Genomic DNA, 13,995 nt, shown 5'->3' on the forward strand with positions numbered 1-13,995 from the left:
GAAATGCTAGCACAGGCTTCCAGTATCCGTAGTTTCAGGTGCTGCACATTTTGTATCTTCACAGCATAAACAAACAATTGCCTTCAGATGACCCCAAAGATAAAAGTCTAAGGGGGTCAGATCGGGAGACCTTGGGGGCCATTCAACTGGGCCACGAAGACCAATCCACTTTCCAGGAAACTGTTCATCTAGGAATGCTGGGACCTGACACCCATAATGTGGTGGTGCACCAGCTTGCTGGAAACATTCAGGGAACGTGCCAGGTCTGAGCATTCCTAGATGAACAGTTTCCTGGAAAGTGGATTGGTCGTCGTGGGCCAGTTGAATGGCCCCCAAGGTATCCCGATCTGACCCCCTTAGACTTTTTTTTATCTTTGGGGTCATCTGAAGGCAATTATTTATGCTGTGAAGATACGAGATGTGCAGCGCCTGAAACTACGGATACTGGAAGCCTGTGCTAGCATTTCTCCTGCGGTGTTGCTATCAGTGTGTGAAGAGTGTGTGAAGAGTGTTGCATTGACAATCCAACACAATGGGCAGCACATTGAACACATTTTAGAAGTGGTCAGAAACTTGTAAATAACTCACATTAAAACCCAAGCACATCATTGTTTTTCTTGTGAAAGTCCCAACAAATTTGATGTGTCACATGACCCTCTTCCGATTGAAAAAACAAATGTTGGATTCAAAATAGCCGCCATGGTCACCACCCATCTTGAAAAGTCCCCCCTCACATAAACTAATGTGCCACAAATAGGAAGTTAAGATCACCAACCATTCTCATTTTATTAATGTGTATCCATATAAATGGCCCACCGTGTAGTTTATAAGCTGCTTACAAGAGTAGAGTTTGTTGGTGATGAGTAGAGATGAGCAAACTTACAGTAAATTCGATTTGCCACGAACTTCTCGGCTCGGCAGTTGACGACTTTTCCTGCGTAAATTAGTTCAGCCTTCAGGTGCTCCGGTGGGCTGGAAAAGGTGGATACATTCCTAGGAAAGAGTCTCCTAGGACTGTATCCACCTTTTCCAGCCCACCGGAGCACCAGAAAGCTGAACTAATTTATGCAGGAAAAGTCATGAACTGCCGAGCCGAGAAGTTTGTGACTAATCGAATTTACTGCAAGTTCGCTCATCTCTAGTGATGAGCGCTGCCAGTTCCTGTTGTGATCAGCAGGGTTCTCAACACCTGGACCCACACTGATCAAAAACAGACAGGAACCCTTACATTTCCTTTAGTCATCTTTTTCATAATCCAATAGAGAAAAAAAAAATTAAATAAAAGTTACTATAAATAGCATGAGCAGAATTTATTTTATTAGTTGAGTGAGTTTTAGTCCAAGTAGCAGGTTGGTTATCTTTTCATCCATAACACTGAAGAGCCACATTCATTTCAATGTATTTTCCCATAAATTTTACATTTGCTGGCTGATGAGACACTAAAATAAGTAATGACAATACAAATAAAAATATATAAAATTTAAAAAGCATCTCATCGCAAGCAACCCCCCCCCCCCTCCCTCTGTGAAATAAATAAGGCAGTGGATATAGCAGTTAGGAGGTTGCGCTCTTCAGGTATGCTATCAAGTCTTCTCTCTCTCCCTTCTTCTTGATACCAGCAAAGATCATCTTTGTGCCAGGGATGTACTTTTTAGGATTTTCCAGATAGATCATAAGGGTTTCCTCGTTCCAGGTAATGCCTGTGGACAACCATATCATTAATAAAAGTTCAGTGGCAACAAAAGCGATTTACAGTACAAGTATAAAAACCATGGCTGCATTCCCACACAAACCATACCACATCTAGCAATAGGCTGTATCTGGTCAGTGCCATGGACATGCATGATGCTGAGCTGCAGTGTCACAGACAACCCTTGGACAGGTGTGGAGAAGAGCAGTCAATGTTTTCTAATCTTGGCAACTCCTTTCAAGTGAGTGATCTGAAATACCTAGTAGTCAAAAAGTCCAGGGATTCATATGGAAAGAAAAACCCTTCATAACCGAAGATTACAGTATCCCCTGCTATAAACCTCCAGTGGAACGCTGGGATATACCACTTTGTAGACTCACATCAGACAACCATGTATTTGTATAGGGAAGTACAGCAGACTCATTTTCTACAGTGATGCATATCACAGCAGAGGCGAGAAATATCTGAATCTGTCCAGTAAATGCATGTACACCGCGCAAAAACAAAGTCTTAGATAAATAGAAAAGTGTTGGTCACATTAGAGGGACTACTTGCATAAGTTATTGGCATTTAAAGTTCTCCCACTAAAATAAGATGTTACCCATGGGCAGGGTAGTGTTTGACCTCCAAGATCACTCTGCCCAACAGTCTCTAAATGCCCCTGAGAATGAAGATCCTGAGGGTTTGACCTCCAGGACCATCAGTGATCTCAATCCTACTTCTATATTAAAGGAAAAACTTATTTATACATCAACTGGTGCCAGAAAGTTAAACAGATTTGTAAATTACTTCTATTAAAAAAAAAATCTTAATCCTTTCAATAGTTATCAGCTGCTGAAGTTGATTTGTTTTCTGTCTGGCAACAGTGCTCTCTGCTGACATCTTTGTGTCTCGGGAACTGCACCAAGTAGAGGTTTGCTTTGGGGATTTGCTTCTAAACTGGGCGGTTCCCGAGACAGGTGTCATCAGAGAGCACTTAGAAAAGAACTCAACTTCAGCAGCTCATAAGTACTGAAAGGAATAAGATTTTTTAATAGTAGGAATTTACAAATCTGTTTAACTTTCTGGAGCCAGTTTTTTCCTGGTTAACCTCTTTAACTGCAAGGGTGCAGACAGATTGTACCCTCCAGACTAAATAAGTGAATGGAGCTGCAGTCATAGAAGCACACTGCCTCTTCATACACAAGGGGGCACCTAAGGACCAACATTTGAGATCACTGAGGGCACCAGAGGTCAAACCCCCAGCATCTTCATTCTCAAGAGGCATTCAGAGCTTACAAAGAGCCAGTGACCACACATGTATTACTTACCCTGTGGACTAAGGACTCATATCACCCAACCATCTCCTTATAGCACCACTCACCCTTATTTTTGTTGGCATCGGTGTAACTAAAGCCCTCTGCTTGACCAGTCTTGCGTCCAAACAGGCCGTTTAGGTTGGGTCCAACCTTGTGCTTTCCTCCCTTCTCAACCGTGTGGCACTGAGAGCATTTCTGGACAAAGACCTTCTTTCCCTTTTCAACGTCTCCCATTGTTAAATTCTGAAATAAAAGAACAAAAAAAAAAAAAAAAAAAGTCAGGGAAGACATCACTATAAACCATCACCACACATAGCTCAAAAATACAAAAAAAAAAAGCACTGCCTCCCATCCCCAGAGCACTAGTAATAAGCCCTGGTGACCTATATGACCTTCCCAAGGGTCACAAACTAAAAAAAGGAAGCCAGACAAGCTGGAGCTCATTTACAAGGAGTTACCGGTGTCTTATAACCTAGTGCAGTGGTCTTCAACCTGCGGACCTCCAGATGTTGCAAAACTACAACTCCCAGCATGCCCGGACAGCCGTTGGCTGTCCGGGCATGCTGGGAGTTGTAGTTTTGCAACATCTGGAGGTCCGCAGGTTGAAGACCACTGCACTAGTGCATCTCATTGAACAAGCTGGGGCAAAACTACACCTCCCAGCATGCCCAGAGAGCCAAATGCAGTGCAGGCATGCTGGGAGTTGTAGTTTTAAAATAAAAAGTTACAGCCTGACCACCACAACTGAATAATGTAGATCTATACAGTGTACACAAAAAAATTTTCAAGCCAGGGTGCCCACATTTGTTGCAAGACTACAACTCCCAGCATGGCCAGACAGCCTTAGACTGACTGGACATGCTGGGAGTTGTAGTTTTCCAACAGTTGCAGGCACCCTTGTATATACAGCCAATGGACAGCTTAGGTGAGACGTTAACATGGGTCCAGCCATTACAATCCATCATCATCATTCATTTATCCATATTAAATCTCTACTGGAGTAGAACAACATCTGAGCAGGCGCAGAATGGCCAAGGACAAGCATCCCCTAAAAATCCCAAGGTCGTAGAAGATATTCCACAATACCCATTGTAATATAAATAGCTAAGACAAGCAATAAAGCCAGGGCGGCGCCATGATGGCGAAGGCCACATCTTACCTTACAGCCAGTCAACTGAGCTCCGCACCGGTGAACACACTGCTCGCTCTACAGCCAAGGACACGCTGTACCAAGCCTTTGTAACCGGTGTCCACGCAACGCACCTTAGATTTTACGTGTGACGTCGACCAAGTCTCGCCCTCTAAAGTGCTTAGATCATCCAATCAAAGAGAAGAGTTTGGCTTCTTTTGCCGTCGGCGACTGTATAGCAGGGTAGGTTGAACAGGAAGCGGCTGAAGGAGGGTCACAGAGCCCCGCCCAGCGTAGCGTCACGAAGCCGGCTTTTAGTGACGTCAGCGAGGGCAGGTAGGCGGATCACGTGCGTTTCCTGAGAAAGACGTGAGAATTTCCTGCAGACTTGTGTACTGCGCATGTGCGCAATTCAATTGTATAACATATATATATATATATAATCAAAAAGAGGAGCTCAATTAAGAATTATATGTATATTTAAATTTTTCTAGAGGTTCCCAGGACTATGTAGACACATGTCACAAATGTCTCTCTTTTACAGCTGAGAATTACATGTGCATTAACCCCTTAGGGACCCAGCCCATTTTCACCTTAAAGGAGTACTCCGGAACGCACTTTTTTCATTTTATCCCGTCCGGGCTGCAAAATAAAAGAAAACACACTTTCTCTTACCTGCCAACGAGCCCCCGGAGCTCCGGTACACTCCGGTACAGGTGTTCGGTCCCCGGGCTGTATTCTTCTTACTTCCTGTTAGCCCGGCACGTCACACGGAGCTTCAGCCTATCACCGGCCGAGGCGGGACATCACTGCGGCCGGTGATAGGCTGAAGCTCTGTGTGACGTGTCGGGCTAAAAGGAAGTAAGAAGAATACAGCCCGGGGACCGAACACCTGTACCGGAGTGTACCGGAGCTCCGGGGGCTCGTTGGCAGGTAAGAGAAAGTGTGTTTTCTCTTATTGTGCAGCCCAGACGGGATAAAAGGAAAAAAGTGCGCGCCGGAGTACTCCTTTAAGGACTCAACCCTTTTTTTCACGTCTGGCCACTGTCACTTTATGTATTAACTCTGAGATGCTTTTACCTTTTATTCTGATTCCAAGATAGTTTATTGTGACATATTCTACTTTAACTTAGTGGTAAATTTTCGTCATTACTTGCATCCTTTCTTGGTGAAAACCCCCAAAATTTCATGAAAAATTAGCATTTTATCTTTGAAGCTCTCTGCTTGTAAGGAAAATGGATATTCCAAATAAATTATATATTGATTCACATATAAAATATGTCTACTTTATATTTGCATCATAAAGTTGACATGTTTTTACTTTTTGTAGACATTAGAGGACTTCAAAGTATAGCAGCAATTTTCAAAATTTTCATGAAAAATAAAAAATTTGAATTTTTCAGGGACCAGTTTGAAGTTTGAAGTGGATTTGAGGGGCCTTTCACTGATAAATACCCCATAAATGACCCCATTATAGAAACTGCATCCCTCAAAGTATTCGAAATGACATTCAGAAAGTTTGTTAACCCTTAAAGGGGTACTCCGCCCCTGACATCTTATCCCATATCCAAAGGATAGGGGATAAGATGTCAGATCGCCGCGGTCCCGCTGCTGGGGACCCCGGGGATCCCCGCTGCGGCACCCCGCTATCATTACTGCGCAGAGCGAGTTGGCTCGGTGCATAATGACGGGCGATACAGGGGCCGGAGCAGCGTGACGTCATGGCTCCGATCCGCTCCAGCAGCGGGACCCCGGCGATCTGACATCTTATCCTTTATCCTTTGGATAGGGGATAAGATGTCTAGGGGCGGAGTACCCCTTTAAGGTGTTTCACATGAATAGCAGCAAAGTGAAGGAGAAAATTCAAAATCTTCATTGTTTACATTCACATGTTCTTGTAGAGCCATTTTAGAAAATTTTACAAGGGGTAAAAGGACATAAATCACCCAATTTCTCTCGGGGGACTAGAGGGCTCAGAAGGGAAGGAGCGAAAATGGGATCTTGGAGAGTGAATTTTGCGGAAATGGTTTTTGGGGGGCATGTCACATGTAGGAAGCCCCTATGGTGGCAGAACAGCAAAAAATAAATAAATTAAAAAAAATAAACCCACATGGCACACTATTTTGGAAACAACATCCATCAAGGAACGTAACAAGGGGTCCAGTGAGCCTTAACACCCCACAGGTGTTTGACGACTTTTTGTTAACCCCTTAACCCGTTAAGGACCAGGGGTTTTTCCGTTTTAGCATTTTCGTTTTTTGCTCCTTGCCTTTAAAAAATCATAACTCTTTCAATTTTGCACCATACGATGGCTTATTTTTTGTGCCATCAATTCTACTTTGTAATGACGTCAGTCATTTTGCCCAAAAATCTACGGTGAAACGGAAAAAAAAATCATTGTGAGACAAAATTGGAAAAAAAAAAGCCGTTTTGTAAATTTTGGGGGCTTCCGTTTCTACGTAGTACATTTTACAGTAAAAATGACACCTGATATTTATTCTGTAGGTCCATACGGTTAAAATGATACCCTACTTATATAGGTTTGATTTTGTCGTACTTCTGGAAAAAATCATAACTTCATGCAGGAAAATTAATACGTTTAAAATTGTCATTTCTGACCCCTATAACTTTTTTATTTTTCCGCGTATGGGGCGGTATGAGGGCTCATTTTTTGTGCCGTGATCTGAAGTTTTTAACGGTACCATTTTTGCATTGATAGGACTTTTTATTAATTTTTTCATGATATAAAAAATGACCAAAAATGCACTATTTTGGACTTTGGAATTTTTTTGCGCGTACGCCATTGACCGGTTTAATTGACGATATATTTTTATAAATCGGACATTTCCGCAAGTGGCGATACCACATATGTTTATTTTTATTTACACAGTTTTTTTTTTTTTATGGGAAAAGGGGGGTGATTCAAACTTTTATTAGGGGAGGGGTTAAATGATCTTTATTCACTTTTTTTTCACTTTTTTTTGCAGTGTTATAGCCCCCATAGGGACCTATAACACTGCACACACTGATCTTTTACATTGATCAGTGGTTTCTCATAAGAAACCACTGATTGATGATTCTGCCGCTTGACTGCTCATGCCTGGATCTCAGGCACTGAGCAGTCATTCGGCGATCGGACAGCGAGGAGGCAGGTAGGGATCCTCCAGCTGTCATATAAGCTGTTCGGGATGCCGCGATTTCGCCGCGGCAATCCCGAACAGCTCCCTGAGCTAACCGGCATGGTTTCACTTTCATTTTAGACGCGGCGTTCCGGCTGCTGTTAGAGGCCGGGCCCGACCCGCTATGACGCGGGGCCACGCCGTGGCCCCCCCGTTATAGAACGGGAGCGGACTCAGGACGTACAGGTACGCCCTGGGTCCTTATCCTTTACAGGTTAAAGTCGGATGTGTAAATGATTTTTTATTTTTTTGTACAAAAATGCTGGTTTTCCCAAAATTTTTAATTTTTTACAAGGGGTAATAGGAGAAAATTTCCCTCAAAATGTGTAACCCCATTTATTCTGAGTATGAAAATACCCCATATGTGGACTTCAAGTGCACTGCGAGCATACTACAATGCTCAGAAGAGAAGGAGTCATATTTGGCTTTTGGAAAGTAAATTTTGCTGAAATGGTTTTTGGGGGGCATGTCGCATTTAGGAAGCCCCTATGGTGCCAGGACAGCAAAAAAAAAAAAACACGTGGCATACTATTTTGGAAACTGCACCCATCAAGGAATGTAACAAGGGGTACAGTGAGCCTTAACACCCCACAGGTGTTTGATGATTTTTTGTTAAATTTGTATGTGTAAATGAAAATATATATTTTTTCACTAAAATGATGGTGTTTCCCAAAATGTTTACATTTTTACAAGGGATAATAGGAGAAAATGACCCCCAAAATTTGTAGCCCCATTTCTTCTGAGAATGGAAATACTCCATGTGTGGACATCAAGTGTTCTGCTGACGATTTTTTGTTAAATTCGTATGTGTAAATGAAAATATTTTTTTTCCACAAAAATTATGGTTTTTCCCAAAATTTTTACATTTTCAAAAAGGGAAATAGGAGAAAATGTCCCCAAAATTTGTAACACAATTTCTTCTGAGTATGGAGATATCCCATATGTGGATGTAAAGTGCTCTACGGGCGAACTACAATGCTCAGAAGAGGAGCGCCGGTCTCAGGACCCACCCCAGGCGTTGGCACAGGATGCCTGCTTAATGATTTCAGCAGGCATCGTGGTCCCCGCAGATAATGTCGGTCTCCATTGATTGCAATGTATTTCATGTTGTATTCTGCTGGAAGAATGAGCAAGATCATTCTTAGGGTATGTTCACACTGCGGAATTTCTTCTCGAAGAATTCCGCAAACGGAGATTCCATCTGACGGCCGCCGTTGAAAATACTTCAGTGGTAGAACCGTACGGCACTGTGCCATCACCATTGACGGCTATGCAGTGCTCGCGGACTTCCGCGCAAAAAATGAACATGTTCGCCGGAATTGTTCGCCGCTGAAATTCCTCAGTGTTAACGGGTCTATGGAAGATCCATTCACACTGATGCCAATGTTCACTGCGCAGAATTCCGCTGGAAATAAGCAGTATGAACATACCCTTACAACGGTGGACCTCACTGGATAACAGTCTTGTGGGGTGACTCAACCAAGCGGGAAGTATTCATCCCATAGTGGTGTCACCCCAGACACCCGTCACTGCATCTGCTTCATTTTTGGTGAAGAAGCAGGAGAATGATGAAGCCACTCTACTCCACCATTCATTGTCATAGGCTGCAGACACTTCACGTCATTACGTTTAGGAGAAGTCATCGTGACCCTTTGAGGTGCATGAAAAAAAAAAAGAAACGAGAACAACACAGATCAGAGAAAACACCACCTGTGAGTTACTGGATACAACTGTGTTGTAATAACTTATACAGAGTATTTATCTGTGTAGTGCTGGAATCCACCTCTATATAGTTGCTGTTTGGTGGTAATATTAGTTCTATTGTTCTTTGTAGTAGATACAGTATATGTTGCCATGGTGTGGAGTGATTATTTGCCCCTTGAATAGTGCTGTTAGGAAGTAAAGGACTGTATTATGCAGAGATACACTGTAATATATAGAAATAGTTTGGGGCAGGGCTGACATATCTATGGGTAGCAGTTTTAAGTAATTTTCAAAGAGTACCAACGCTGTGATTATAAAGGTGTCCCAATACTTTTGTTTACATAATGTAGCTTTTAGAGAAAAAAAATAGTGTCAATCATAAAAGAAAATAAACTGGATCCTTTTTGGCTTTTTAATCATAAAAGGCTATAGTTTAAAAGGGGTAATCTGGTGGGAGGGAGGGTCTAACTATTGTGTGGGATATAAAAAAAACAAAAATCAATACTTATCTCCAGCACTCCTGCAATGCCTCCAGTGTCCTGCATAGGTCCTCCGAAACGATCGTCTTTCTGAGCTACAGCATGACTGTCGTCCCCAGGAAGCACCCGGCCCCAATATTTCAGACTGTAACACAGCGAATCGCTGGCAGAGGCGGAACATCGCTGCAGCCAGAAATTCACTGAGCTGCAGTTTGACACATGGGGCTCAGGTGTTTCAGGGGACGACACGCAGCTCAGGAAGACAGTTGCATTGGGGGACCTGAGAAGGATAGCGGAGGCACCACAGGAGCGCTGGTGGTAAGTAGATGTTTATTTTTTTTTATCTCCCACACAATGGCCATAGAAAAAAAAATTCCTGCTGGATAACCCATTTAAAGAAGCACTCTGGGAACTTTTTCTTTCTGTTGCTTATATATTGCAACATAGCTTATTATTGAATAATCAAGTAAAAGCTCTTCACTATACCTTATGTTTATTTATTTTAGCGTGCATGGGTTGTCTGCCTGTTTTATTCCTATTTCCCATCAGATATGCTTTTCTTAATGCATTTTATAAGATGCCTACATTTTATATGATGCCTCTGGCTTTGCACAGGCAAAGGGTTGGGGTCTCATCAATGTATCAAGCGATAGACAAGTGTAGCATGTCATACAGTAGATCAGTGACAAACATCTTCTGTCTAACACTATAGAGTATGAGTTTATTCCTATGAGATGCAGCTTCTATCTGACTTCTTGTGAAGGATTTATCCCTGTCAGCTCTTTATAGCATGAGAGCAGTGTCAGGCTGCATCTCATATGACACACTAGAAAACCTACACTCAGAAAAGACAGGCAGTGTGTGTAAAGGGAGTTGTATAACTCTGCAGCTGATCATTGTCTGAACTCTACTACTATATTACAGCACTTCAGGTCTCATAGATAGGGCAGAAAGGATCTTATCAGCTGCACTCTATCCATGGAGGGACAGAGAGATGAACAAGGAGGGCAGCCATGGTCCTGGAGAAGAGCTGATCAGCAGAATTGCCATGTGTTGACACCAAACTCATCTAATATTGAGGACTTATTTTGTGGATAGGCCTTCAATATGTTTTAACCCAAAAAGAACTTTAAACTATGACTAGATTGTAATTATAGGAAAAACAATTGGGACAGCTGGGATATTTTTTACATTTTACAGGGAAAATGGGCAGAAACCTCCAGGTCTGATTATATATATATCCTGTGTAAGACAAGTGCAAAGAAAACATTTGTCTCTTGTGAAGGTCAGGCATTTGCTTTTCACTTTATGTGTGTTTGATAGTTTGGCGTTTCCAGGAATTAAGGAAAGTCCAACTTATTGTGATAAGACCTATTGTCATTTTTAGATCTGCTTTCAAAAAACTTTCTTGACAAATTGATATTTCCTTGTTAGTTTAACCTTTATTACTTTATCTGTCTAAGCAGATTAGGGGTTAAAGGCTAAAAACAATGATCATGCTTTTTATTGTCTGTAATTATATTTACTACAGAATATAACATTAGGTCACTCTTATGGTTGAAGAGGTGGACATGGTGACTAATGCCGAACAGACACAACAAAACTTCGATCAATATGGTTTTGCGATAATCTTGACGTGTGTACATTATATAATAATATATAATAACTCTGTGTATTAGGTAACATCTAAGATGTAAAGCACATTTAGATCAGGCTAAAAATCCACTGGAATTCTCTTCATATTCCAATTGTCTGTCATATGCCCCTTAACAGTACAGCAGCAGTTCTAAGTTCTTCTGAGTTGTATGCCAGTCCCCTAGCCCCTGCTCTGACATGAGACTGGTGGCACTCCTATTTTGTTGAGTATTTTACAGATATACAAGTAAAAAATATCAGATAAAAAAAAAAAAATAATAATAATAAAAAAAAAAAAAAAAAATATATATATATATATATATATATATATATATATATATATTACAGTGCAAGAAATGAAAATACAGAATATGGTATTACAGCATCTCCTCCACTAGAAGTTTTGTATGGCAATCAGTGCAACCATATGAGATGCTTGTTATGTTTTGGACTATTGCAATGCCTTCCTAATTTGTTTGGATAGCAAAATGATGTAAATGTTTGCGGTATTGAACAACAGAACCGATATAGAGGTGGGTGAAGGGTTATGGCCCTAAATGTGTTAGGCTTCTTTCACACTGCTGTTAGTACACAGCAGTGTGATGGCCATCGGGAGAGCCAGGCAGACTAGCTGAAAAAAATTACTGCTTGTGCCAGCTATTCATAACGGCACCCGGTGGCCCCCATAATAGTAAATGGGAGACACCGGGTCCTGTTGTTGCCCGTTGCTCCCCGTCATGAGAATGGCCGTTAAAGTCAGAAAGAAAAAAAAGAGACTTTGACAGCTGCTGGGGAGCAATGGCAGTGTGAAAGGGGGCCTTGGTAACACAAATTATTCTGAATTAAGACAAATAAATTATCTGATTGGACAATTTTTTGGTTTTCTTAAAAATGTTAATGTGACAATAGGCATTAGGATTGCTCCTTTGTTTTATCTTTCTATCAGCTGTTCAGGTCTGCATTTCTGAGCATTATATAAAAATGACAGATTTCCTTTAACTTTGTAAATACATTGAATTACGTTTAATTTGATGTTGCACTTATTGAGTCACTGAATGTACATTTTGGTTATCATTAAAATGGTCTACAATTTTGTTGTCAGCCCCCTCCTCAACTTTTTAAAATGCAGTAGGAAGGTTAGTTTTCCCTTACTATACAGTGGTCCTTCAACAAACAATATTAATTGGTTCCAGGATGACCATTGTATGTTGAAAACATTGTATATTAAGTCCATAATTCTATGGAAACCTGGTAGTTGGTTCCAGAGCCCAAAAACCATTGTTTGTTGAGTCCATAACTCTATAGAAACCTGGTAATTGTTTTCGGAGCCCCAAAACCAATGTTTGTTGAGTCCATAACTCTATGGTAAACTGGTAATTGGTTCCTGAGTATATAGGGAGCACATATAAGGAGCAGAGGGGTCAATGAGGTCAGTATGTAGGGTCATATATTAAGGGGAGAGAGTGAGGTCAGTACTGTACAGTACAGTATATAGGTGCTGAGGGTGAGGTCAGTGCAGTACTGTATATTATGTATAGTGTATATACAGTACTGACCTCACCCTCTGCCTCATTTATACAGTACTGTACTGTGATTCATAAAGGGCTATAGGGGCAAAGTTTTACTCTGTTTTGCACATTAGGTACAGTACTCACTCCACGATCCAAATGCCCCAGGAACTGCTGCACACACTAGAGGTACAGTGGGACCTCTAGTGTGTACAGGAAGAAGAAGGCAGCACTGATTGGACGCCTGCAGCAAGGTGTTGCAGGCTTACTGGACATCGCAAAGGGGGCAGCGCAACAACACGGAAGCAGAGGAGCCAGGACACATGACTTACGTAAGTCTCTGTGTTAATGGCACACAGCAGAGTATAGGGTCTGTACGAGGCACATTTAATGGCCCAGCGGCAGCTGTACCAGTCCGACATAGAGGCATCGTAACTCGATGCTGTATTTAACAAACAATGTTCTCTGAGAGACCATTGTATGTGGAAACTCATATGTAAGGGCCATTGTATGTCAAAGGACCAATGTACTGTACTTATACAGTGCTTAGTGTAAAGACTACATATTCCAGAATGCAAATAATCAGAGCAAACTAAGTACAGACAATGAGACAGCAAAGAATACTTGGAGAATCAAAATTTTCAAGAGCACCTGTCATCAAAAAAACTTTTTATATGTCCATTAATCTATTCCAAGCAACTTTGTAATTACATGTATTAAAATAAAATGTATATTTCTATCTTTATTTCCACTTCTAAAAACTGACCCCTAGGGGTCTCCCTACATGTCCGCAAGTCTCTTATAGAGTTCAGGCTCATGCTGACCTGACATGAGTCCAAAATCTCATACTGCAGCTGGGACACTGACAAAAACAGCGCAGCTCCCTGCCTGTCAATCAGAAAGGCGGGAGGGAGCGCTGTGCCCGCAGCACGGCGCTCCTGACATGGCCGGCTGGTTTCTCCTCTCTATATGGCACCTGCAGTGCTAAACCGAGAGGAGGAGACTCAGTAGCTGCCAGCCGTGCTGTGTGCTGAGTCTCTTTGTGCGCTCCCAAGAGGGATTGCAGCAGAGAGGAAGAAGGGCGGAAGTGAGCCCAGGCAGGCTTTAGATGACATCACTCCTGCCGGGCCACACCACCTTCCTCCCTCACACATGGACTCAAGAAGGAGCAGCCATACAGGGACAAAGTAAGGTAAAAAAAAGGTGGTTTAAAAGATAAATAAAATAAAAAAAGCAGAATTAGTGTCAGAAAGAGTCAGGGACAGATTGGGGGGGGGGGGTTAGGGACAGATTAGTTCGTGAAATGCAACTTTGAACTGTAATACAGGCTATAAAATTAGGATCAGTACAAGAAAAGCAATAAAATGGGTTCA

The 13,995-nt window shown here is 41.9% G+C and overlaps 1 protein-coding gene across 2 annotated transcripts; it reads right to left on the bottom strand.

The window, feature by feature from the left end:
* Nucleotides 1-1,295: 1,295 nt before the first annotated feature.
* Nucleotides 1,296-4,414, bottom strand: LOC130273297 (cytochrome c, testis-specific). 2 transcript variants are annotated; one of them, XM_056519837.1, is made up of 3 exons: nucleotides 4,252-4,414; nucleotides 3,054-3,231; nucleotides 1,296-1,700 (listed from the first exon to the last, which is right to left on the bottom strand). In XM_056519837.1, the coding sequence occupies exons 2-3, from the start codon at nucleotides 3,220-3,222 to the stop codon at nucleotides 1,555-1,557; spliced, it is 315 nt and encodes a 104-aa protein (XP_056375812.1). In that variant the 5' UTR covers nucleotides 3,223-3,231; nucleotides 4,252-4,414; the 3' UTR covers nucleotides 1,296-1,554. The 2 variants fall into 2 exon arrangements, with proteins under 2 accessions (XP_056375812.1, XP_056375811.1); XM_056519836.1 differs by having other exon boundaries at nucleotides 4,148-4,409.
* Nucleotides 4,415-13,995: the final 9,581 nt, after the last annotated feature.

Source organism: Hyla sarda, chromosome 5 (genome assembly GCF_029499605.1).
Source record: "Hyla sarda isolate aHylSar1 chromosome 5, aHylSar1.hap1, whole genome shotgun sequence".
In the NCBI taxonomy this organism is placed as follows: Eukaryota; Metazoa; Chordata; class Amphibia; order Anura; family Hylidae; genus Hyla; species Hyla sarda.

Excerpts from the sequence above, each read along its gene's own strand:
- LOC130273297 (XM_056519837.1), bottom strand. The coding sequence starts at position 3,222 with ATGGGAGACGTTGAAAAGGGAAAGAAGGTCTTTGTCCAGAAATGCTCT. Across the intron at positions 1,701-3,053 it reads CGATGCCAACAAAAATAAGG|GCATTACCTGGAACGAGGAA; the intron begins GTGAGTGGTGCT and ends GGTTGTCCACAG.